We start from the raw sequence: 25,118 nt of genomic DNA on the forward strand, positions 1-25,118 counted from the left end.
CCTCCCCATTGTTTCTTTTACCTCTGAGTGCCGGTTTTACCTGCCCGCAGACCCACAGCTTGTTTGTAAACACAAACCCCCTCATTCCTCTCACCCCCGAGCCCCTCTGCGACCCCACGCTGGTCTCTGCTGTGCCCTCGGGAGCTTTCCGTGGGGAGGGACAGCAGGGGACCGCAGGGACAGAGGGGCGCTCACCGCGCCCCCCAGGCCAGCGCGTGGAGCCGCCGGGCAGCGTCGCGCAGCCGCCCGCGGTACTCGAGGCGGCGGTGCAGCCCCGGGGGCACGGACGCCAGCCCCCCTCGCAGCCCCCAGCAGCCGGCAGCGATGGTCCCCGTGGAGTCGCTGTCCCCGCCGTGCAGCACCGCCCTGGCACACAGCTCCTCCCAGCTCCCGCCGGCTGCCAGCAGCGCCTCCAGGGCCACCATGGGCGCGTCGTGGCCGCTGCGCCCCGGCCACCCGTCCAATGCCCAGCCTAGGTACTCTGCGTCCCGCTCCGCTGGGCTTGGGAGGGATGGCACCCGCGGCGGGCCGCCACCTTCCAGGAGCCCACGGGAGTCCAGGTACCTGCAGAGACATGGGGACATTGAGGTCACTGGGGACACTGGTGTCACCAGACAATGGGGTGAGCAGTGAGCTGGGGGTCACTGGGCTGCAGCTCTCCAGCAGCCCCTGTGACCCCAGAGAGCTTTGGGGACACTGGGGACAGTCAGAAAACCTGGGGGGTCGCAAGGTACTGGATGCCATGGGCATTCAGTAACACCAAGAAAGCTCAATGCCTCTGGAAGCCCAGGGCCACAGAGGTCACTGTCCCTGAGGATGGCATCTCTGGCAGGGACACAATGGGCACTGCCATCCCTGTGGACAGACTGGGCATCAGGGTCAGCAGTGGCACCAGTGACACCGCTGCGATGCCCTGCCAGGACTGTCAGACAGCCTGGCTGGCACCAGTGGCACTAATGGACCCCTGAGCCCTTTTCAGTATCCTCCCCAGCCCCTCCTTGTGCTCCCTTGTCCCCCCAGAACCCTCACAGTGCCCCCTCACCGGTGCCACGCCTCCCCAAAGAATGGCCAGGCAGCAGCATTGTCCTCCACGGCCACCCCGGTGCCCTCCACGTAGTCCCATGCCAGGGGCAGGACCCGCAGCAGCTCAGCCCCCCAGCGCTCTGGGGGTTCACCCCGAGCCCCCAGTGCCCCAAAGAGGGCCACCGCCAGTGCTCCAAGGTACCCTGTGGGGACAGGGGCTTCAGGGGGGTTCTGCTGTCCCCTCCAGCCCTCCCTGCCAATCTGGCACTCACCAGTGGGGTGGTGGTGGGTCATGCGCCCGCTCTCGATGCTCACCCGGATCAGAGTCGGCAGCTCCGAGGCATGCGGGTACCTGCACTGGCATCAGACCAGTCCCCACTCCTCTGGTCCTGTATTTCCAGCCTTGTCCCCATTCCCATGCCACCACCTTTGTCCCTGCTGTCCTTGTCCCTGCTGTGCCCATTCTCCCAGCCCCATCACTCCCATGTCCCAGTCTTAGCTGCTCTGTGACCTGTGTCCCTCTTTCCTATTGCTGTCCCCATGTTCTCTGTCCAGCACCACATGTCCCCAAGTCCTGGGGACCTGTGTCCCTTTTCCCTATTGCTGTCCCCATGTTCTCTGTCCCCAGCCTCCCAGCTCCAGCACCACATGTCCCCAAATCCTGGACCTTGTCCCCTCCAGCTCTACCAACCCCATGTCCCCACCCCACTCTGTGTCCCCATTCCTCTCCCTCTGACACCTTCATGTCCCTCTTACCCTACTTCCATCCCTTCACATCCCCTCCAGCTCTGACACCCCCATTTCACCAGCCCAAACATCCTCATGTCCCCACTCCCCCAGCTCTGACACCCCCTTATCCCCATCCCGTGTCCCTCCCCGTGTCCGCCCTTCCACTCATTCTAACACCCCCACATCCCTGTCTGCATCCCCCCAGCTCTGGTACCCACATCCCTGTCCCCGAGTGTCCCCAGGTGTCCCTCAGTGTCCCCGTGCCCACCTGAGGCCGATGGCCAGGCTGCGCATGGCGGCCCCGCAGCCGGTGCCGCGCGGGTTGAAGGGGATGCGATAGCCCTCGGGCTCCCCCGGCCGCAGCTGGGAGGTGCCTGGGGGGACACGGGGGCGTGAGGCTCCCTGAGCCCCCCTGCCTCTCCCCGGATGCTCGGGCCGTGCTCACCTAGGATGCTGCTGGGTCCGGGCTTGCGTCCCTCCATGTCCCCCATGGCGGCCACATAGCGGCGAGCCAGCTCCTGCAGGAGGGGTTCCCCCTCCATGCCTGTGCAGGATGGGAAGAACCCACCTAGGTTACCCAGGCTGGAAGGGAGAGGCCCCATGAACCCCCCAAAACTGAAAGGGGAGAAGAACACCCCCCATTGCACCACCCCCAAAAATGCGGGGAAAGGGAACACTGCCCCACAGACCCCCCAAAACTGCAGGATGAGTTTAGTGGATAACACTTTGTGTATTCGAGCTAGGTCTCATAAGCTCTTAGAGATAAGTATTACACCCTAGATGGTTCAGCTACCTCAGGTGGCATAAAGGTAGTAGGATGGCTCTTGTGACAGTGTTGGAAACAAAATTTTTAATAAAAGGCAAAATAAAAAACTCTTTACAGAGAAAAACCGAGCCAGGCCAAGAGATTATTGCTCCCGCTAAAACACTTCACAAAAGCGATTACATCTTTTGTTCTCTTCTTTTCTAGTGAATTGCTCAGGCAGGATTTTTTGGCTTCTGTGCCATTGGCTATCCTTAGGTTTGAGGTGAAGTCCCCAAGGTCCTATGAGGTGTCTTTTAACCAAATTGAGGAGAGAAACTTTTGGGCTTTTTTCCTTTTTAAGGAGACAAAGGGGAACTTGTTTACTCAACTGGGGGCACGTTCCTACAAGTGGAGAAATGGGGAATCTTCCTGAGCACTGCACACTGAGTGAGAAAGGGGTACCCTGTCCAGTTCCCAAAGTGGGAAGGGGAAGTGTCCCTGTCTCCAGCACCCAGTATGGGAGAAAAGGGCACATAAATGTGGAAAACCACACAGACATAGACACACTCACAGTCCCCACGCCACCCTAACCTAGAGGAAACAAGGATACACATCCCCCCAAGCCTCCCTGGAAAGCCCTAAAAGGTGGGGGAAGTAAAATGAAGATGCCCCAAAGCCCCTTCCAGAGCTGGACAATCCCAGCAATCCTCCAGCTTGAGTCAGGGGTGTCATGGGGACCTCCCCGACATATCCCGGGGCTGAAAGGGGACACCCAGCCGCACCCCCAGACACCAACCACGCAGCCCTAGGAACACAACAGGGACCCACACCCCTTAGGGGACATACAAGGACACTCCCCTCCAGTGCCAGCCTGGGGTACAATGGGGACCCCAACCCCAGGGACCCCTCCCTTCTGTCAGTGGGGTGTCACGGAGTCCCCTCACCTGTGGCCAGCCCCTCTGCAGTGGCGAGGTGCAGGACGGTGTCATCGCTGACGGGCCACTCGGGGGGCTCCAGGCTGATGGCTGCCAGCCCCCCCAGCTCGGCCAGCTCGCCGTGGATCTGGGGGCCCGAGGTGCAGTACTCCCAGCGGGCTCCCCGGTAGCCCAGCGCGTCCCCCACCCCGCTCAGCACCATGGCTGCCTCGTAGGTTTCCACCGAGGGCACCCTGGGGGAACAGAGGGTTCAGGGGGTGCCAGCGGCGGGGGAAGCCCCAGGGATCCCGGTGCACTCACGTCTCCTCCATGGTGGAGCAGCTGGGAATGCCTGTCAGGCTCAGGGCATGGGGCCAGTGCTGGCCAGGGGCCCTTAAGGGGACCAGAACACTCTGGGGATGTGGGGTATGGGGCTGCTGCCCCCACAGCGAGAGGGAGCAGGCAGGGAGGGACTCCAGGGCCATCCTGGGTGGGGGAGGCACAGGGAAGGAGAGGCTCCAGGGGCCCCAAATCTCTTTTTAGGAGCAAAGCTTTAAACTGTGGCAACAAAGCATCACTTGAGGGCACAAAACCAAACTTCAGGGTTCAAACTGTTTTCAAAGTTCAATTTTTAGAGCCCCAAGCCCTCTCTTTAAGACCCAAACCTTCTTTTGGAGGCTCCAAAACCCCCTTTTACCACTAAAGTTTCCACTGGAGTGCCTGAAGCCCTCTAGTCAGCACCAAAGCTTCACTTCTTGGGGCCAGAGAGGATCACCTCCATTGCAATGTCCACAAGGTCGTTTGTGGCATCTCACCTATTAATTTGTTTCATGCCTAAAGCCTCCATTTTAGGGCCAAAATCCTAATTTTGGGGCTCCCAACCTCTCTTATATTATCTGTTGCATTTTAGGGCACAGAGTTTCATCTTTTGAGTCCAAACCCTCATTTATTGGACAGAAATCCTGCCTAGGTTACAAATCCACATTGGGATGGTCCTAAACCCCATGTTTCCTTCTGAAGGTCTTAGGTCTGGCTTCCTAATCAGCTCCTTTTAGGCTACAAAGTCTCATTTTTAGTGTCCAAAGAATGTTTCAGTTCACAACTTCTCTTTTTGTGAGTTCCAAGCAGGGCTTTTCCTCTCCAAAGCCTCCTTTTCAGGCAAATTGGCTCTTTTCCCAGTTAAAAAATAAAACCAACCAAACAAAAAACACCAACAATCAAACCTCTGTTCTTTCTTGCTTGATTACACGCCACAGAAATTAAAGTGCCGCCTCAGACAGGGTTTGGTTCTGAAGGCAAGTTTACTGTCTGAATGATAACCTCCAGGCTGATGATCATGAAATAACAGAATTCTCACTAACTGGTGAAACCAGGAGAGGCACCAACTAGCCTTCCACACTGGGCTTCTGGAGGGCAGACTTTGACCTTTTCAAGAAGCTGATTTGGAAAGTTCCTTGGGAAGCAGCCCTTAAAAACAAAGGGGTCCAGGAAGATGGAGGTACGTCAAGAAAGTAATCCTGAAGACACAGCAGCAGGCTGTCCCTGTGTGCTGGAAGATGAGCTCTTGGGGATCACAACCAGTCTGGATGAGCAGGGAACTTCTGAAGGGATTCGTGTTCTTCATGTCCAAGGCTCATTGTGGGCGAGTGAGCAGAGCTGTGCAGGTTTCTGCAGTGTCTCTCTGAGTGTTTCCTTACTAGAGACTCGGAGGAGAGTCAGGGTGGTCTGCTGGTGCTCTTTGTGCAAGCTGCTCCCTACAGGGGCTCCCAGAGTCATCCAGAGCTCTCCCTGTGTTGGCACCACTCAGTTCAGCTACCAGTGGCATGCAGGGGTATCAGCAGTGAAAACTGATCCTACCTAGGAGCCAGGTGGGTATTGAGGGAGGGCAAAGGGAAGGAGTAGGAAAGTATGTCAAGGCTGCAGAGGGGGTAATGATTGCTAGTCCAGCCCAAAGCCAGCAGCAGGGGCAGAGCAGTGCCATGGCCTCTGCAGGAGGACACTGAGGACTCTGTGCTTTCCCCTTCCCACTCACCACCAAGCTTCCTTGTGCTCGCAGCATAGGTTTTTAAGACAAGTGCTTTGGTTCTGGAAAGCTACAGGGGCCTTGGGATGTCTTGAAGCTCAGTTGCAAACCTCTTACTCTGATATCCAAAGAGACATCCAGGAAGGCCTTGTAGGAATCCACAACTGCTTGGCAGCTCAAGCACGTGACTGGAAGGAAAATCAAAATGCTGAGTGGAATTAATTGACTGTGCTGGTTTATACTGGTGGGTTCTCCTACACCAGCCATCACAGGACCAGCTGCTTGTAAGAGGTGGACAGAAGGGCACAGACAAGCCAAGTAAAGCAGCAGTTGTGGAAACATACCTCTAGATTGCATGAAGCCCTGAAATATTTGATGGACGATGGTAGTTTCTTGTGAAGAGACGTCCAAGCTGGAAATAAATGGCAAGGCAGAGAGTTACGTCCTCCAAGGGTTTAGCATTGAAAGGTCTGGACATCAGTTTTCCTTGATGGGAGCACACCAAGGAGTCCAGTGGGTTTGGGAGGATTGAAGCTTGCAATTTTCTTGTGCTTACTCGCAGCTCAGAAAAACTCTGTGCATGGCATCGAGCGTGCAGCGTAAGAACTTGTAGGCATTTTCCTGCCTGCCATACTCAAACTCTTCTCCTATGACTAAGAAAGAATTTAGTAGCTCTCCCCTAGAAGAAGGGAAGACAAAGAGGAAAACCTGTCGGAGCGCCTGAAACAACTTACATTTGAGGTCTCTGAGGACAGCTCCAGGCAGGATGGCACTGGCTGAGGAACACAGGACCTTCCTGACGTGCACTTCCATGGTGCACATCATGCAGAAGCCTTGCTGCTGGCCTGAAGAGGGGAGGAGGGAGGGAGCAAGGAAGGGAGGGACAGAAGCTTCTCAGGGGACAAAATATCTCGGTTTCTTGGGAAACCTAATGGAGATCTTGAAGTTCTAAGAACAGTCTCCACTTCTTTACTCCCGAATTGCCAGTGTCCCAACAAGCCCAGGACATTTGAGTGCACAGAAAACATACTTCAGAGGGAGGATAAACTCCAGAAGTGTTCTGTGCAATAAGCCAAGACAGTTCAACCTGCAGGGGTAGAAACTTGGGGCTAGAAAGAGGTGTTCTGCTGAAGGTGAGTGCACCTTGATAGGACAAGCATCTTTAGCCTGATGCTCAAAGAACATAAGCTCGTGGGGCTGACAAAGAAGGGTTGCTGTTCTCCTAAACCTGATTCCATGTTCTGGGAATCCTTGGGATGTGGCCAAGAGATTTACAAGGTGATGTTCCTAAAAGCACTCACACGACTGGCTGTGCTCATAAGAGAGCAGGTAGTTGGCCAGAGGGGGTGTGTATGTCAGGCACTGCAGGATAACGTTGATGTAGCAGGTATTGCCCAGGTTGAAGAGTCCTGCTCCAGGTCTCTGTCTTTGCCGCCAGTCCATGCAAATCTTCTCTGGGGGAAAAATCCTTTGTGGCAGAGCCATTCCATCGGCAATGTCTGCAGGGAAACAATGTTTGAAAAGAGATGAGACAATGGTGTTACTGAAAACCATATTCAAATGTTTAGTTGTCTGCAGGAGAACCAAAGACAACAGCTCTAGTCACCAACTCAAACACTGGGGAAAGCCTGACACCCTACTGACATCTACTGGTAGGGAAGCAGTTTTGGAAAACTGTCTGTTCCCCTGTGTACTCTGCCAAAAATCCAACAAATTTGGATTTCTGGGTCTCAGGCCAACTTCCTTTCCCTCTGGAGTCTTGTATTCCCAGGACTCACAGGAGCTGTTCCACCTTGCAGCTATCACTCCTCTTGGGAACACAGGGGAAATCTTTGGATGACAAGATCTCCTCCAAAAAGATCAGCTCAGCACCAATCCCATCACTTGAAGGGAAAGAAAATAATTGTAGCTCAACAAAATTATTTAGAAACCCCAAACATGACCCACAAAGCACCTTCAGCTATCAAAAAAAGTTTTGGTGGTGCTTGAAGCTGTTGTCAGGGATGAAGATTGCTTGGAAAAAGGCAGGCCCGCAGTGGAAGAAGCCTAGATATTCTGAAGGCCATCTCAGCCCAGCTAGCTTTCAGCGGCTCTCTCCTCAGGATGCCAGCCATTGGGCAGGTGAGATCACAATTGCTGGACCAGTGCCATATCTCTGCCTCTTTGTGACATGAGGCCACCTGGGGCCATGTCCCTTTGAGGCCACAGAACCCCCTGGCTGTCAGAGCCCGGGCACCTCTCACAGCTGAAAGTCACTGGGCCGGGTGCTGTGGACAAAGGGCTCTGTCTGTCAGCAGAGCTCCTGCCTCTTCCAGGAGCTCCAGCAGCCAGAGGAGTCAAAGGCTTCTGAGGGCTGCAGATGAGCCTGGTCACAGTTTAGGTTGGCATACTTGGAGTGCTGGGGTTTCTGCTCCACTCTTCCCAGCTTCTTCCAGGCTTTTAAGCCCTTTAAGATCCCTTTTTAGGAGGAAAAGCCTTCAGTTGTGGTAGTGAAGCATCCTTTGAGGGCACAAAAACCTAACTTCAAGGCCCTCATTTTCATTTCCAAAGGACCATTTTTAGTTCTCACAGACCCAGTTTGAAGACCCAAAGTCCCTTTGAGAGGGTCCAAAGCCCTCTTTTACAGCTCAAAGCTTCCACTAGGATGCCTAAAGCCCTCAAGTCAGCATCAAAGCTTACTAGACATTGACATTATTTCTTGAGTCCAGAGAGGAACAAGTAGCTTCAGCTCAAGTTTGCAGACAGGCTCTGCAAGAGTGAAGAAATTTCTTGGGACAAATTAATTCCTGTTGCCCTTTGCGTGGGATGTAAATAAGAGTTTGTACTTAGAAGGGGAAGGTCAGTGCAAACTTTCAGTCCTGACACAGCTGATTTGAGAGCAGGGATGTTTGCAGCTTGGCTCTGCGTTTGGGGTAATTTTGAGCTGGGCTCAGAGTGTTTCTTTATTTTGCAAGTTTGCTTTCTGGGCTTTCTGGGTTTTTCCCAGTCCCAATCGTGTGAGAGCTCCTTTTTGGATCCTGGCTCTTGCATACTGGAAGAATGTGATCCTGCATAGTGCAGGGAAGGAAGATGAACCATCTCCTTGTTGGTTCTGCAATTTATAGGCTGCAAAAGAAAAGTGAATTCCAGAACTGCCTCCTCCTTCTAGAAGATTTCGTGTGGGACCAGCTGTTGAACGTTCCTAGTTTTGTAACGGGACTCTGAGAGACTCAAGATGCCTGAAGGTGCACGGAGCTGTGCCGGGACAGAAAAGCGCTTGGCTTTTTCCTGGGCACTGTCAGAGCTCATCAGAACAACCACACGATAGCGCTGCCGACTCGCGAAAGAAGGAAAGGCACCGAGACCAGCTCGGAAACACCCCGGGGGCAGAGCCAAGCTGGAAGTGTCCCTGCTCTCAAATAACCTTTGTCAGGACAGCAACTTTTCACTGACCTTCCCTCCTAAGTACAGGCTCTTATTTACAACACACCCAAAGGGTGTGACACAGCATGAATTCCTTTGCTCTAAGAAGTCTTTTCACTCTCGCAGAGTCTGCCTACAAACTTGAAAACATTTGGCAAAAACAGAGCTCACAAAAGTGCCAGCTGAGAGAGCTCTTGCTGCCTACAGCTTCAACTGCACCCATCAAACCACCCTGGTGTGTTCACTTTCCTTCTCTGCACTGTGTCCTGTCGTAATCCTTCAGAGTCAGGATGCAAACAGAACAGCACCAGGCACTGCTCACACACTAAAGGTACCAGGACTAAAAGCTCAACAGCCTGGAGTTTGCATTCCCACCATAACACTTCAACAGGTCTAGCCCGTAGAGCTCCCTTCTAGGAAAGCAATTAAATTCACCAAGGACCACCCAATGTGTGGAATCCAAACTGGTTTCTTTGCTGAAGAGAGAAACTATAAGAAGAAATGGGATTCCCTCCTCCAAAATAGAAAGCATCTGGGGACTGATCCCAGGAAAAGGTGGCAGAACGCTGTTACTGGGCATTAGCTGCCCTGGTAGGCCAGGCAGGGACAGGGAGGGGGAGGCAAGGAAAAGCCAGGGAAGTCAAGGCAGGGAATGGGGTACACAAGGGATGGGCAGGCAAGGGCAAGGCAAGAACACAGGGGGGTCAGAAAGGCAAGGCAAGGCAAAGAACAGCAGGGCAAGGCATTGCAAGGGAAGGGAAGAAAGGAGCAGGCAGGTGAAGGCAGGGGATGTGTCTGAAAGGCAGCAGAAAGGAAGGGAATGGGTAGGCAGGGCAAGGAAGACAAGAGGGGGCTTTACAAGGCAAGGCAATGAGAGATAGGCAAGGAGTGAGAGTCAGGAGGAGCAGGCAGGGCAAGGCAAGATGAGGGAGGAAAGAAGTAGGCAGGTAAAGGTGAAGGATGGATGTAAAAGGCACCCATACAAAGCCAGATGTGTGGGCAAGGCAAGACAATAAAGTAGGTGGAAAGGAATGGTAAGGAAAAGCAAGGTTTGGTAGGAATGGCAAGGCAAGGCAATAGAGAGGCAAGAGAAAGCCCAGAGATTTTAGGAAAAGCAGGGCAGAGGAAGGCGAGCCCAGTGATGGGTAGGCAAGGCAAATCAATGGCAGGGTCGTAAAAGCAAGGCAAGGACAGGGAAGAAATAGGTAGGAAAGTCATGGTCTCTGAGAAATGAAAATGAGATTTCTTTTCCACAAGAAAGAAATCCTGTAACCCCAGTGTGCAGATGGGAGTGGCCCAGGGGAGGTCAAAGCCAGCCCAGCCTGTCTCTGCTAGCTGCTTTATTTCTAGGAGAAATCCTTGGATGTGCTGAGATTTGGAGGTGCAATGGAAATTTCGGCCATGGGCTTCTGGGTGAGAGGGGCAGTTCTTTCCACAGGAAGAAAAGCAGGACGCCCCAGTGCTCAATGTGCAGATGAGAGGAGCCCCACAAGAAGACAAGGCCAGCCAGACTCATCTGTCCTCGCAGTGAGCAGTCCTTGCATGTACTGAATTTGGAGATGGAATCCCAATTTCAGCCAAGAGCTTCTGGATGAGAGTGGCAGTTCTCTACCATAGGAGAGAAATCAGAATTCACATGGCCCTGGTGTTCCAGGTGTAGATGGGAGACATCTCAGGGGAGGTCAAGGCCAGCTAAACCCATCTGTCCTGGCTGATTTTATCTGGGAGCAGTCCTTGGAGGTATTGAATTTTGGAGGCACAATAAAAATTTTGGCCATGGGCTCCTGGATGAGAATGAGATTTGCTCTCCACAGGAAGGAAAGAACACAGCCCCAGGGTTTCACGTGCAGAGGAGAGGCAACCCATGGGAGGTTAGGGTTAGGGGGTTAGGGTTACATTTGTGCAAGGATTAGGGTTATGGTTAGGGTTAAATGAGGGTTGGGATTAGGTTTATAGAAGGGCTAGGGTTTGGGATTGGGTTAGGGGTGGGTTTGGGTTTCAGATTGTTGATGTAGTGGTTTGGTTTAGGGTTGTTTAAGGTTTATTTGTAGGGTTATGTAAGGCTTGGGGTTAGGGTTAATGTTGGGATTAATGTTTTTTACATTCTGAGTTAGGGTTAGGCTTAATTTTAGGATTTGGGATTGGTTTAGGCCTGGGTTTGTGTAGGGTCTTGTAATGAATCAGGATACGGTTAGTGTTGGTGTTAGTTCAGGGTGATTTTTTGGTTATGGTTAGATTTATGTTTTTGCAAGGTTTAAGATTTGGCTCTTTTTTTTGTTTTAGGATATGGGTTATGGTTTTGTTTTGGGTTATGGTTCATTTTAGGTTTATTGAAGGTTTTGGGCTTGGATTATGCTAGGTTTATGGGTGTCATTAGCTTTAGGGCAAGTTTAGCCTGAGGCTTCAGGTTACCATGAGTGTTGTTATTATGTTTAGAGTTAGATTAATAGTTAGGGTAAAGTTTACTGTCAGGTCTGGTGTTAGGCTTAGTTTTATGCTCTCAGTTCTGGAGAGTTGAGGTATTATGTCTGGAAAACAAAAAGTAAACTCAAAATTGTAAACATCACCTTGGGTGGGAAGATTAGGAAGAGCTGGGTAGGTGAGCCAGCTCATTAATTAACTGGTTAATTAACTCATTAGCTTCAGAGGAGTCTGGGACTGCTATTTGCAGAAATATAGGGCCACTTGGAACAGATGCCCGTGGCACACTGGTGGCTGGAGCTGGGCGTGTGCTGGTGGCACACAGCAGCAGCTGGTGAGTGGGGTGTCAGCTGAAACCCGGGCAGGGGACACCCTTTGCAGGGGTGACATCCCACACAGGACCTCTCCACGGCTTCCAAAGGCCTCTTCCACCCTTGAGGGTAGCACTTGAGTCAGAGCTCCCAAATCTGGATGAAAATATGGGGCAGACAAGCACCCGTGCTGGCCAGGGCTTCTTCCTCAGTGCGGGACTGATCTTCCACCACCCTCTGCTGCTCCTTTGGGTTTTCCTCATGGCTTAAAGCATTTCTGGATAACGTGGGGCTGGGGCTGATGGAGCCCAGCATCTCATCAGCAAGTGCTAAATGGCTGCAGAACATCCTGGGGCGGGCAGGGAGTGAGGAGGGCTCAGGCTGCAGCGTGAAGAGCAGGAGCTGTGCAGCCTCTTGCCTTCCCCTCAGCAAATATTTATGCTTTAAGCTTTCTCACTTAAAGGCCTAATTGGAGTCTAGGTGAGCTGGCACACTAGAAGAGAGCCTAATAGAGACATTGCAGTGCTATTAGCACAGATGGTTGTCATATGTATGCAAATGAGGAGCAAATTGAATTTGGTGTCCCCTCTCACCAGCTGTCCTATCAGCACTGGCTCCTGCAGCAGCACAAGGCACTGCCACTGCTCTGCTAATCTGTCATCGCAGATTAATTACAACTAACACATTAATCTTCATTTGTTTCCCCATACAAAGGAAGTATCCTCTTCTTTCAAGTACACTCTGATGGGATGGGGTGCTCCAACCTGGGAAAAGAAGAAAGAAAGGGAAGGAGGGCCAGGCAGCTTCATTAGTGCCAGCCCCGGGGGCTGGGGCTGCTGGAGCCTTAGTGGGGCTTTCGTGCTCCTTCTGGCAAACCAGACCCCACTGGGGGCACTGGGAGGCTCAGCCACCTGCCGGGAGCTCCTGGGACCTCCACTTTGCTCCGTGAGCCTTCCTGGGGCACGTTGCTCTGCTTGGCTTTGTCCTCAAGTGACAGTGTCACTCCTTTCCCAAGCTGGCAGCTTCCAAGGGGTGGTTGGTGTTAGCACAGACGTTTGCTGCTTCCCAGTAAAGCAGCTGTAATGGGGGTGCTGGGCCAAGGAGGCCCTCCAGGATGCTGAAACCCCTCAGGCAGTGGCACTTTTACTGCTGCCTTGGGTGGGAAGAGAGCGGCTTGCTTCAGTCTCACCCCTAATTTTGACATTTTGATGAAAAGCAAAATAATTCTTTCTGTTTCTTGGGGTTTTTTTTCCCCAAGTGAAAATACTGCAGCTGAGACATTTTACAGGCTTCTGGAGTTAGCACCCACTATGTTTTTGGGTAGAAGTCTAGTCTCTAATGTTTTTTTCACCCCAGTTTTCTGCTATTTATTGGAGTAACCTGTAGTTCTGCTCAATTCTCCATTAGCTTGGTGTTTGGATTGCTGTCTGCTCCACGTGTGGTCTCTAATGCTGTCATCTGAAGTGTCCTGATGACAAATGTTAACCATGTCTATTTAATAATCAGTCTGTAGAAGCCCAAATGCCATGTATCCCATGGGATGGAGAGATGCTAAAGGAGCCAAGGTGAACAACTTCCAGCCAGCCTGAGACAGCAGGAGCTCTCTTACAGGCAGCAGCAGCAGACAAACAAGCACTTTCAGCCATCCTGGAGGTGTTTTCACATGCCCTTTTGATCCTAAAACCTATTCCCCTTGCTGGGCTGCTCTGCCCCACCGTTGTCCAGGATCCACCATTCCCTTTGAGGCCCTTTTGTGACCCTTTGGGTTCATCTTGGGTGTAGCCCTGGCTGGGCTCTTGTGCTGCCCAAGGTGGTGGAGTAGATCCTTTTAATAAATCCCTGCTTTATTCTTTAGCTCTGTCCAGCCTCTGTTCTAGGTCAGCCTTCTCGAGGCATCACATGCAAGCAGAAATCAAAGGGGCAGCAGAGATGCCCTTGAACAGCCAAAAAGGATGTTTCCAGCAAATTCCTTGCACAGCAAGTTGCACTTGAGGCTGATTTTCCTGCTCCATGAGAAGTGCTTTCCCTGACACACAGAGTGTTTCCTCTGGTTACCGTGTGGAAACTCAGCTACTCCTTCTGTCTAACAGGGTTTGAAGCTGTCTGAGGTTGGGAGTGTTTCTATTAACTGCAGTCTTCATCCCCAGCCCTTAATTCATGCTGGATGTGTTGGGGGAGTGCCTGGCATGAGGGCAGGATTTGGGGTGTCCCTGAAATTTGTATGCTTTGGCTGAAGCTTGCTTGTGGGCAGAAAGGCTTTTGGGGCGAGAGGCTTAAAAGGGTCTTTGAGTACTTGTGCTCAATACTCTGTAAGGGTTATGTTAAAGTGTCCCCTTTTTTGTCAAATATGTGTCTAGACAGCAAATTCGTAGTCGTGGCCGAAATGTTTCCCTCCTGGCCTCATAAAAACATACCATCACCTTGAAAACATCATGCTCCTGTAGAAAAAATTGCTGCTCTGGAGTTACAAGGAGCACTTGAGCATCCCTGCAAGTGGAAAAAAACAGAGGAAAAAATAGTGTCTGCTTTTCCAGGGAGGTTTTGGGCAGCACGTGGGGCATCATCAGACTCACCAGGGGCACGTCCTGGTTGTTCTTTACAATTGTTCTTATTTTATGTGAGTGTAGAAGCAGTGCAAGTGCTGTCCACCCATCCAGAGCTCCAGAAAAACCAGATTTCTCCCCTTTACCCTGCTGCAGGGCCCTCATCCTAGCAGGAAGAGCCGGTTCACCCTCCTCACCTCCTCCTCTGCTTTGCATAGGTAAAGAAATGCAAAGCACATCCCAGGAAGGCGACAGGGCGCTGGTGCCACCCCTGGCACAGGTGACAAGGTTCCCGCAGCATCGGCAGCTCCCTGCCTTTGTCCCCCAGGGTGGGCATCACGTTGTTTGCATTCCAGCCGCGATGCCGGGCCGATCTGTGGTGCTGGGAATTTATTGGGATGCAAACACACAATGGGAGTTGCCACGACTGGTGCCCGAGCCCTGCTGTCTGGATAAACAAAACTCTGATTTCGGATCCAGCCCCTCCTGTGCCCACTGCGTGCCTTGTAAATGAATGGTGTGGGGAGGGGAGACAGCTGGAAATTCAAGGCTTTTCAGCGACCCCCACAAGTGTCTGGATGCTGCCCAAATCTCTGCTAATTGGCCCCGGGAGACCCCCATTTGCTGCACCCTCATCACTTTTTCTGAGCCTGAGGGGGGAGAAAAATCCCTGGATGGAGTGGTGGGGGTGGCATTTTGTATTCACATTCAAATGTCACAGGTTTGGGTAGCAGCAAGCACCTCCTGAACCTCCAGAGCCCACCTGATGCTGGCACCTCCCAGTTTGCTCCAGCACAGACAAAAGGATGGGACTTGTCCCCACGGCTGAGTTTTGCCCGGTGGTTTCCAGGCAGAGCTGGAAATGGGGAGCAGGTGGGAGGAATTGTAGCTGGCCCAGGGTGTTTTTGACAGTGAGTAATAAAGAATTGCAGTTTGAAAGAGTGAGATTTGGGGCTTCCGTGCTGTTGCATGACAATGAGCTGCCAGCCCCAAGGTGGGAGAGGCGGCCTGGAAGTCTGGGCTTGCAGGAAGGGAAATCAATCACTCCTGGGCAACCTGACCCCATCCCTGATTTGCCACAGGCTCTGCCAGCAGCTCTGAGACAGCAGTGTGATAGATGGATGATGCCATGGTTGACTCTTACAATTAAAAGGCAAATATCATGTATTTACGTTAAGAGAAGTTTTATAGATTTATAGTTCTGTTTTACTCCCCTTGTGTTGTTATCAGGGGGTGCCCTGGGTTTGGGACATTTGGGAGGGTGGGATTGTTACTGTGGCAGCACCTGACCTCCAATCACGATTTAAGGAAGTGATCTCCACCCCTGGACAGAGGAGGAGTCGATGGACAGAACTTTGGGAGGGACTAAAGGGTTAAAAGGTGGAACATTCATCGAGTGGATGAGCACATGGTGGGGAAAATCCTCTGCTCCCAGCGCTGTAGTATTTTCTCTATTCAGTCTTCTGTTGTATTTTTGATAAGTTTTTAATAAACCTTTTACATTTTTTGAAGTGAGCGTCATTTCTCACAGCAGGGAAAGGTCTTCCCTGGATTCAGCTCCCACTCCAGACTCTGGAGCCACCATCAGCCAGAACAGCAGATTTGAGCTGATGGGTGTTGAAGCTCTTCTCTCCCTCCTGTGAATGATTTATTTGGGTCCCTGTGCCCTGACCCATCTCTCCTTCCTCTCTCTGGTGCCTGATGAAGTTATGGTTGACTTCTCCTCTGGGGTTTGTGTCAGCAGGGTCTATCTCTGCCCTGCTTCTTTATTTTCTACCAATTTGTAGCTTATCAAAACCTCACCAGCAAAAGCAACTCCCATTATAGCAAATATTTGAGATGGGGTCTTTGCACACCGCTGACTTTATTTCATGGGACCACCCTCTTCCCAAGATTAGATTTGTTCTGACTTTATCTTGTGTCCTGCAAGAAGATTAAGTATGTATTTTTAAGGGTTTGTTTGATGTTGTGTTTTTTTTGTTTGTTTGTTTGTTTGTTTGTTTTTTGGGGGGTGGGTCAGAAAAAGTTTTGTTTGTCTCAGCATGCTGTCTTTGATTCTGTTTCCTCCCTTTTAATTAATAAACATGAGTATCTTTTGAGACAGAGCTTGGTTTCCAAATGAAATGTCAAAAAGTTTTCCTTGAAAACACCAAGGAAAATATGTTTTGGTATTTTCCATTTTGGCATATTCCAGAGGAATATCCCAATATTTCCATTTGGTATGTCTCATTCTTCTTCCTGTTCTTGTTGCCAAATAACCCAATTAATTTAATGTGAGTTTGCTATTAGTTTCATTCAATTGTAATTCAATTTTTTTTAAATAAAGAAATGCTTTCTCTTGAAAACAGAGGAAGGGGGAGGAAACGATTCTTGTGGCAGAGCAGGATTTTGAGTATTGCCTTCTGACAGCACAGAACAGTTTATGGAAGGTGGAAACTGGAGTTGTAAATATAAAAAAAACTTTTCATCTCCAACCAGGCAACAGTTTCTCTCAGGCAAATCACAGAGATCTTACCAAGACCCCAGGAAGTAGCTGGAAATGTTCCCACACCATAAATACACTTGACATCTGCCATTGAACAGTCTGTTGTGTGAAATGGAGCCAAATTCCATGAATTGTGTATCTGTTTTCTACTTTACAATGCTCCATGTTCATTTGCTGCATTCTTCCAGGTTTTTAATACTTTTTTTTTTTTTTTTTGGAATCTTTTCTCCAACTGGTGCTCCAGTGACGTTGTCTCCAAGGAAAGGTGCTGCTGCCACACAGGCTGTGGTGGGGACTTGTGGATGCTGCCAAACTTTGTGGTTTCTGCTGCCTCCCACAATGGCAAACAACTTCTCCAAAGCCTTGTGGCACCTCCTGTGCCCTGGATGGGAAGTTGGGGATGGGAAGTTGGGGATGTGGCTCCTTCCTTCTCCAGGCAGATGTAAAAGGATGTCACAGATCCTCCTCTCAGACTTCAGACTCAAGGTCTAATGGCCTTTCAAGTGTCTGCTGTTTTCTGGTTTGTTCTCTTTGTGCTCAGCACCTGGCATGTAGAAAATGTGCTTGGAAGGACAAATAAATCATTCTGATCATCCTGATGGTCACAATAAATCACACAGGCCATGGGAATTGCTCCCAAAGACCCCGTGGGAGCTGGGTGTCAGGTTTTGATTTGGCCAGACCTCAGCTCATGGCAGGTTTTGGTGCTTTACACCAGGAGCTGATCCCTCTTGTGTGGGTCAGGGATGGAGGCAGGAGCTCAGGGTGGGCCCATCGGCTTTGGCCTTGCTGCCCCAGCAGGTGTGGTGTGGGTGGTGGGGACATGACATGTGAAACCAGCCAGCTTGGGATTTTCTGCTTTTAATGAGGGCAGAAAGGAAATAAATGGACTAAAGAGCAGAGCAGAGTTGACTCTCCAAGTGACTGAGAACTGTGTACCAGAGGGGAAAAAATAAATTAAAAAAAAAAAAATTAAAACTCATGATGCTTTTGGGAAACTGATAACACGAGATTTCCATTTGGCTCTTGTCTTTTGAGCCCATTCTGCTTGGGATTTTTTGTTCAACCTGACTAGAAACCTATTATTTTGTTGAAATGAAAGATGATCCTGATACCTAGCTGAGGAAGCCATTGCACAACAAACTTGCCAGCTTGCAAAAGAGAATTGCAACACTGGCAAAGAGCAGCTACAGTTTAAAAATCCTCCTCATCTAATACCCCCAAGCTGGTATTAAGCACCCACAGATAAGAGGCAAAGCCCACAGCTCTCCCTTCTAAAGTGACTCAGGAGTAGGAATGCTTTTACCACAGAAAGTTTTCATTTCAGCAATTCCTCCTTTGTGCACATTAAACCGTGGTCACTGCCTGTCCTGTTGGACTTGTTTGCTCTGGGTCTCTGCCTTGCTGGGACAGTTTTGGGAAGCGTTGCTTTGCAGCATCAAGGTGTTTGCTCTGGGCAAGGTTTCATCTCCACGGTGGGTGGATGTGAGAAGGAGGAGCCACAGAGGAGAGACCTGTGGTGTGAAGCAAGTCTGGATAAAAGGCAGCAGAGGGCAAATGGGAACACTTGACTCCCCTGCTCTGTGCTTCCCAGGAGCATTTCCTGGTAATTGAGAGGCATTGTTTGCTGAGCAGAACCTCTTGCTTCCCTTTCTAAGTGTGCTACCCCCTTGAATTAAGAGGGATGAAGATGGGATATTCCATCTTTCAGAGGGGCAGGAAGAGCTGCAGCTGAAGCTGCTCTGTCCCTCACAGCTCTGCACAGCTTGACACACTCAGCTGCACCATTCTTACTCACTGTGCAGCATTTCATGGGGTGGGCAGCACTTGCACTGGCCTCAAACAGCCCAAGGATGGCCGTTCTAGAATTGTGGAGTGGTTTGGGTTGGAAAGGACCTAAAGACCACCCTGTTCCAGCCTCCTGCCACGGGCAGGGACACCTTGCAGGACTTCAGACAGATCCCTCTGGGCTGCACGGGCTTGGATGGGGTCAGACCCTGGCTCTGGGATACAGAATGACCCTTTGGCTGCACTGCATGGGCTGCAGACCCATGGAGAAAGCCAGCACAGGGCTGAGCATCAGCCTGGGGCTGTGGGGCTGCAAGTGGGGACATTCAGTCATTCACAGTCATTCTGAGATGACTGGCAAAAAGATGATTCTGGAAAGCAAAAGCATGAGGCAATACAAGCTTTAATCCCTCATTAAGGAGGGTGCTGCCCATCCCATACTGAAATTGATGCCTAATGGGTTTTGGTTTTTTTTCTTTCATATATTCTCTGTATTCTTTGCACAAATATTCGGAGCTCTGTAGCCTATTACTGTATTCACAGCTAGTTTTCCCAGTACTTTTCCCTGCCCTGATAGGCCGAAAGACAAAACATATTCCAAAGCCCCTATCCTATCTTGGTTCTCCCTGGGAACCAAGGCCATAAAACAGCTCTTTGAGGCATATTTTCATCAACAAAGTACAGTCCTATCTGAGGGGGGAGGATTTAGAAAGGGCTTGAACTGGAGGGGAATTGCATCACCACTTGTGCTGCTAATTGGTGCTTTTTGTCAATAGTGCTAATTTACTAACTTATTTACTAATTTTCTAAACTTATAAAATTGTATTCACCCCCGTGGTGGGAGGTGGGCTTTTGTGGACATTTTCTATACCTGCCCCTGGAGGCTTCCAATAAAGACCAGCCTTTATATTACCTCCTATGCTAATATTATCTCCAAAGTGTGCTTTGTTTCCTTTTTAGGTTCGTTAGGGCATCAGGATGAAGCCCTGAGCAGTGCACCTGCATCAAGGGGAGCCAGAAGGATGTGGAAGAGCATCAAAGAAAGGGCTTTGAGCCCTTCAGCCCCAGGGCCATTTGCAGAGCTGTGCACTAAGGGGTTAAACTGCCTGTGTCACCGAGGTTTTGCTGGCCCTGGCTTCTAGGAGGATTGATGTGTTTGGCACATGCACACCTCCCTGCAGATAGGGCACAAGCACAGTGAGCTGCTTTGTGTGCCTGTGCGTGGATTGAGGTCACCTTTGTGCTGAGGGTGAACATATGGTTTATGTATGTCAGAGAAGGCAGCAGGAGACTGAAGCTTGATGTGTCTGCATGGGGGTGAAACCATTTCAGAGCTCGGGGTCTGGGGTGTTGGTTCTCCAGACCCTGAAAGAAGTGGGGAGATTCACTGAAGTGGGTGTTAGCATGTGTCATCTGTGTTGTTCACCATGGCATGGTCAGGACTTGTCAGAATTGCAGGCAGAATCTGGCAGAGAAAGGGTCAAACCCCTTGCTTGGGGCCTCCTTTGAGTCATACTCGTGTTAAACCCTAAAAACTTGAACACAAGCACAGTGATGAGTGATGAGCAAGTGGCTTCCTACCCCTTCCAGTGGGATTCCCTCCACAGGAGCTGAGGGGACAGGAGTCCTGCAGGGAAACAGCAGCACTGACAGAACCAGAGGACACAGCCTCAAGCTGCACCAAGGGAAATACAGGTTGGGTATTAGGAAAAAGTTTTTCACAGAAAGGTGATAAAGTTCTGGAATGGTCTGCCTGGGGAGGTGGTGGAGTCCCCATCCCTGGGTGTGTTTAAAACAGCCTGGATGTGGCACTGGGTGCCAGGGTTCAGTTGAGGTGTTGGGGCTGGGCTGGACTCGATGATCCTGAAGGTCTCTTCCAACCCAGAGATTCTGTGAATTCTCTGAATTCTGTGAAAGGCATGGGATAAGGAGATAGTTGGGGTTTGGTTTTGGCTCAGCTCCTATTGTTCCAAAGACCAAGTCCAGAAACTCAAGTTAAGATTCCTATTGTGATGAATGGACTTCACAGCTGATTTTGATTTCACTTCAAACCAATTCTCAGGACAGGAGGAAATATGGACTTCATATAACATGCAGGATATTTTCACTAGTATTGGTGGGTAACATTCCAAATTCACTGATTTGAGCCTTTGAAAATCACATCCAGATATTTAAGAACACCCAGACCTGGAAAGGAGCTTTTTTGCTTCCTCTGGGCCCATTCTTCCTATATTGCAGAAATAATGGAGGAGATGGAGGTGGAAAAGTCTGGCATTCTGCAGCAACAATATTTTTGCTGCCCCAGACTCTCAGAGGATTGCAGTAGATCTTCAAGGTAGTACCAGACACTGCTTTTGCCTTTGTGTTTTTCATCAGCTCTCTGATGGCTTTTCAAAGGGAAGAAACACGGTGAATATGGGCTGTACAAATACACTCTTTTCCATCTGGAGAGAGGAAGTGATATTTTTTAATGCCTGTGATTAGTCTGCAGTAATTTGTTTGTTTGCCTCTTCGCTTGCTTTTTCCCCTCCCCAAAATGAAAACGCAGAAAATTTTGGTTTTTTTCTGCAGCCTGAAGTGCAACCTTTTGTTTCCATGCCTTGGTAATTGAAGGTTTATGTTATTGCTGCTACAGCCTTTTTTCCAACATTAAATCAGTAATTGATGCTCTGTTGCTGGAATGTTAGCAGGTTTGAGCTCTGCTCTGTAGGAGTGTTTCTCCATCAAAATATGAGAGAGACCTTTTGGTCCTTCCTCTGTGAAGTCTCTTGCATGGGCTGTTTCAGAATCCACTCGGCTAGAAAGTGAGCATAAGGCAGATTCTCCAGCCTGGTGGTCAGGGTGTGCTTTTGGGAACCAGAATTGCTCAGTTCCAGCCCTTGCTCCAATGAACCTGACATTGAAATGCTGACAATGGAAGCTGCTTTATTAATACTGCCTGCTCAAAGCGTTTGGAAATCACGTGTCAATCTTCTAAATGTTGAGATAGTGGAAAATGCAGCTGAATCTTTGGCTAGTTTTTATTTCCCTTTTGGTTTGTAGCTTTTGAGGGACATGTTTTCAAACTCAGGATCGTGACCAGGGCTGGGAAAAGCTGTGTGCATAAACCCTTCCCCTCCCTTCACAGGAACCCCCTTGGAGGGAATTTTTCCTCCTCATTTTATTTTATCAGCACCTTTGTACCCCTCAGCAGAGGAAACAACCTTTGATGAAGGCACTTCAAACTCCAGGGCAAAAGAACCATCTCCTCCCCAAAATCCTTGCCTCCAAAGGGGATAGTCATACCTCCCTTTTACACTGGTGCTGCCTTCAACTCACCAATTTTCAAAGGAATAACCTTGAGGTGTCTTTTAGCACTATTCCAGACTGAAATGATTGCTCATCTCTAGTTTGCAGCAGAGCCTGACCAGATTTGCTCCCACTGACCTTGTTTGAGCATCATTGTCAGGTTATTTTTCCTGCTTTCTCTGTGTATATCAATATTGAATCAACAACTTGCCATTAAACAAACAGGTCCCTGTTGATCTAGAATTTAAATTTCAGCCTTAACCCATTGCTTGGAAAGATTCAGTTACATTTCTCAATTTAAAAAGAAATCTGCAGTGGAGATGATGGAAAGGTATCAGAGCCTGCAGGGTTACAGGGAAGCCCAAGGAGAGGATTTGGGGAAAATGCCTCACTCCCCATTTCTGCCATTAATGTTAGAGAAATGGGGTAACAGAGGCAGTTAAATGAGCATTTTTAAAATTTATAAACAAAATAATCAGCCTTTCCAAAAGCAACAGGGCATCTCCATTTATTTAGAAAGAAGGTGTGAAATGCAAGGAGCCTTCCCTTTGCACTTGTACTGCCAAAATAATGAGGTGAAATGGGTTAGGAGAGTTAAGTGGTTAATAGTAATCTTGCCTTTAAATTGACCATATTTGAAGAAATCCTTAAAAATTTCCTACAGATGCCCTAGTGACTGATTTCAAGCTATCTGCAGTTCAAAACATAACCTGCTCTGACACGGTCCCAAGAGGGACCGACATAATTTGTTCTTATTTTGAGTTACTATGAGTTTTGAGTTTTCTTATTTTGGGTTTGAGTTTTCTTATTTTGAGTTACAGGGTCATGTTCCAGAAGTAAGACCACTCTAAGAGGCACGAGTGCGACTTCAGAAAAGAATTCCCTTTTCCTACACTGAATATTTCAGTCTTTGCAGGCTCAAAAGACATGGAGAAAAAGAAAGAGTCTTTAAGCAGCAGCCACAAGCTCACCTCTGGCTGCCTGCATCCCCACTTGTAACCTTCACAATGTTCAACTGTTACTCCTCACGTGGATATTTTAAAGATTGGTCATGCCTATTAATACCTTTGTTCCAGCCCATGTCTTGCTGAATGGTGTGATATGATACAAACCATGATTCATAAAAGTTTCTTGGAAGTGGCTCAAGAGAGATTTGGTGTTTTCAAACAGCTTTTTTGAAATGTTAATGGCTGTTTAAGAGCAGCAGTGAGCAATTTCAGCTGGGGATGATTCAGCTGGGGAGGTTCTTGAAGCAAGTTTGAAGGAGTCAGAGAGAACCAGAGAAAACAGGAAAACTGGTATATTTTGCTTAAACAGTTCAGAGTGGGAATTATAGCTTCTTTAGAAGGAAAAAGATTACAGTACATTAAAAACCACTTTCAAAATCAAGAGACTTTCTTGAGGCCAGAAGCTTTCCAAAGTTATGTGCTGGTCCATGAGCAGGATGGGAGCAGGGGCTGGAGCTTTATCCCTTCTATAGAGGGAAGGATTCCATGGTGCTGCTGCCTTCAGGAGTCCCATCATGGGCTCTGGTAGAAAAGAAGGTTTGTATTTGTATTTTGTTACCCTGCTTGACCCTGCTGCTTGTGCTGATCCTGGGTTGCAGTGGAGTCCAGATTCCTGCACAGGCACCCTCTGGAAATGCTGAATTCCTGCTGCTGGCGAGGACTTGGATTCTCACTCAAGACCTTGGGCAAGGCACTTCATCTGTGCAATGAGGATAATCATGTTTCTTCTCAGAGAATTGCACACTTAGGCACACTGAGACTATAAAACTGAGCAGAGGGATCTATAAAACCAGACCAATATAGAATAGTGACCTATATGGAATAAAAGATCTATAGGAATAACATTCCTGACCCTGGTTAGCTTCGTGTATTCCCAAGTGCTTTGCCTTAACCAGCAGCTTAACTCAAGATAGCTCACAAAACACATCTCCAAGTCCCAGTCCAGAGAAAGTGTTCTGAATGGGAACTCCAGATTCCTTCATTTCAGCCCGAAAGGATAGTCTGATTCAGGAAAACCAACAGGAACTGGCTCTATGGTCTAAATGACCTCTCCAATGGTGGTGTGGCATTGGCTTTCCCTTCTTCGCTACCACTAAAATGTAGCTGGAAAGAAAAGAAACTTTAACCATCTTTCTTGTGATAAATTTACAGCTTACTGAGGTTGGACTTGCAGCTCTAGTCCTAAAAACAAGCTGTGGTGTGTCAGAGTGATGCCGCATGGATTTCTGCCTTTTTTTCTTTGATATATTCTCTGTATTTTTTACACATATATTTGTAGCTTTGTAGTCTGATATTGTAGCTTAGCTTCGGTATTTTCCTAGACAAAAAGACAAAACAAATTCCAGGGACCCTATCCTATCTTGGTTCTCCTTAGAAGCCAAGGTTAAGTCCAGCTTTTCGAGACATGTTTTTTAAAAACAGAGCTTAGTCCTCTCATCTAAGGGGGGAGGATTTAAAAGGTGCTAGAGATGGACCATGCTTCTAATTGGGGATTAATGTCAGATATCCTAATTTACAAAAACTTTAACAATTGTGTACATGTTATTCAGGGTGTGCTTCTTCAGCATTTCCCACCTGACAAACTGTGCACCTCAGGATCCTCATATAAAGATTGTTGTGAGAAATGTATTTGTAAAGAATTCTTAAAACTTGATAGCTCAATATAAACACTGAGATAAGGCGTGTTGACTTCAAAAAGTTATAGAATAGAGATGACATTGAGAGAGAGATTGAAGTAGAAATAAGTTTAACAAGTTTTAAAATATAGCTTTGTAAAGACTAGATATATTAGAGAATTAGGTCTGTAAAAGAGGTATTATAACAAGACTGTGTGAGGTAAAAATATAAGTAATTGGTGTTAGAAGTAATAATAGTATTGTGTAGTAAAAGTTAATAAGTTAAAAAACTTACTGGTATTAACTTATAAAGTTAAAAAACTTACTAGTATTAACTTTAAAGTATTATAATTAAGTTGACTTTTAATAGAATAGTGTTGAGTTTCATATCTCATGTTTTACTTTTTATTGAGACTAATAATAGAATAAAATCTTTTAAATAATAGAATAAAATCTTTTAAATCTTAGTTATCTTGTCTCTAACAGCCTAACTGTGTCTGGCTCATATTTCTAGGAGCAGAAAAAAGGCATCAGGAGCAAGAGGGTTGTGTGGAGGAGGGACCTTGCTGCTGAAGGAGCTGCACAGCCCTCAGCATTCCCCGTGTGGAGGTGGCTGTGCACGTCTGGCACAGGGTTTATTGCCAATGGAACAAACCTTCCCTGAAGGAAACACTGCAAAAAAAACCTTATGAGTGGCCAAAACCCAGCTGTATAGTTTTCCAAGGCCACTAGTGCATAAATAACACGTTGCAAAAGCTCGATTTAAATTCCAGAGAGTCATGGATGTTCCTCAAGGCCAGAAAGCAAAGAGAGGCAAGGCTGG

General features: G+C 48.8%; 3 protein-coding genes across 4 annotated transcripts in view; 1 reads left to right on the plus strand and 2 right to left on the minus strand.

Moving 5' to 3' along the window:
• Nucleotides 1–25,118, plus strand: part of BLOC1S3 (biogenesis of lysosomal organelles complex 1 subunit 3) — a 284,248-nt gene that overhangs the window by 6,824 nt on the left and 252,306 nt on the right. The window lies entirely within an intron of this gene.
• LOC137485313 (ADP-ribosylhydrolase ARH1-like) lies at nt 171–3,732 on the minus strand. The gene is made up of 6 exons (XM_068209787.1): nt 3,442–3,732; nt 2,198–2,296; nt 2,021–2,126; nt 1,296–1,375; nt 1,043–1,226; nt 171–564 (listed from the first exon to the last, which is right to left on the minus strand). The coding sequence occupies exons 1-6, from the start codon at nt 3,632–3,634 to the stop codon at nt 192–194; spliced, it is 1,035 nt and encodes a 344-aa protein (XP_068065888.1). The 5' UTR covers nt 3,635–3,732; the 3' UTR covers nt 171–191.
• Nucleotides 5,307–7,548, minus strand: LOC137485315 (ubiquitin carboxyl-terminal hydrolase 36-like). Of its 2 annotated transcripts, none has more exons than XM_068209789.1 (6): nt 7,213–7,548; nt 6,736–6,888; nt 6,169–6,279; nt 5,991–6,087; nt 5,779–5,846; nt 5,307–5,622 (listed from the first exon to the last, which is right to left on the minus strand). In XM_068209789.1, exons 2-6 carry the CDS (start codon nt 6,875–6,877, stop codon nt 5,477–5,479), a joined length of 564 nt encoding a protein of 187 aa, XP_068065890.1. In that variant the 5' UTR covers nt 6,878–6,888; nt 7,213–7,548; the 3' UTR covers nt 5,307–5,476. The 2 variants fall into 2 exon arrangements, with proteins under 2 accessions (XP_068065890.1, XP_068065889.1); XM_068209788.1 differs by having other exon boundaries at nt 5,333–5,622; nt 6,736–6,933; nt 7,213–7,542.

This window comes from Anomalospiza imberbis, chromosome 19, assembly GCF_031753505.1.
Source record: "Anomalospiza imberbis isolate Cuckoo-Finch-1a 21T00152 chromosome 19, ASM3175350v1, whole genome shotgun sequence".
Classification (NCBI taxonomy): Eukaryota; Metazoa; Chordata; class Aves; order Passeriformes; family Viduidae; genus Anomalospiza; species Anomalospiza imberbis.

Excerpts from the sequence above, each read along its gene's own strand:
- LOC137485313 (XM_068209787.1), bottom strand. The coding sequence starts at position 3,634 with ATGGTGCTGAGCGGGGTGGGGGACGCGCTGGGCTACCGGGGAGCCCGC. Across the intron at positions 1,376-2,020 it reads AGCCTGGCCATCGGCCTCAG|GTACCCGCATGCCTCGGAGC; the intron begins GTGGGCACGGGG and ends ATGCCAGTGCAG. Across the intron at positions 565-1,042 it reads TTTGGGGAGGCGTGGCACCG|GTACCTGGACTCCCGTGGGC; the intron begins GTGAGGGGGCAC and ends ATGTCTCTGCAG.
- LOC137485315 (XM_068209788.1), bottom strand. The coding sequence starts at position 6,919 with ATGGCTCTGCCACAAAGGATTTTTCCCCCAGAGAAGATTTGCATGGAC. Across the intron at positions 6,280-6,735 it reads TTATGAGCACAGCCAGTCGT|GCCAGCAGCAAGGCTTCTGC; the intron begins GTGAGTGCTTTT and ends TCCCCTCTTCAG. Across the intron at positions 5,847-5,990 it reads AGAGTTTTTCTGAGCTGCGA|CTTGGACGTCTCTTCACAAG; the intron begins GTAAGCACAAGA and ends ATTTATTTCCAG.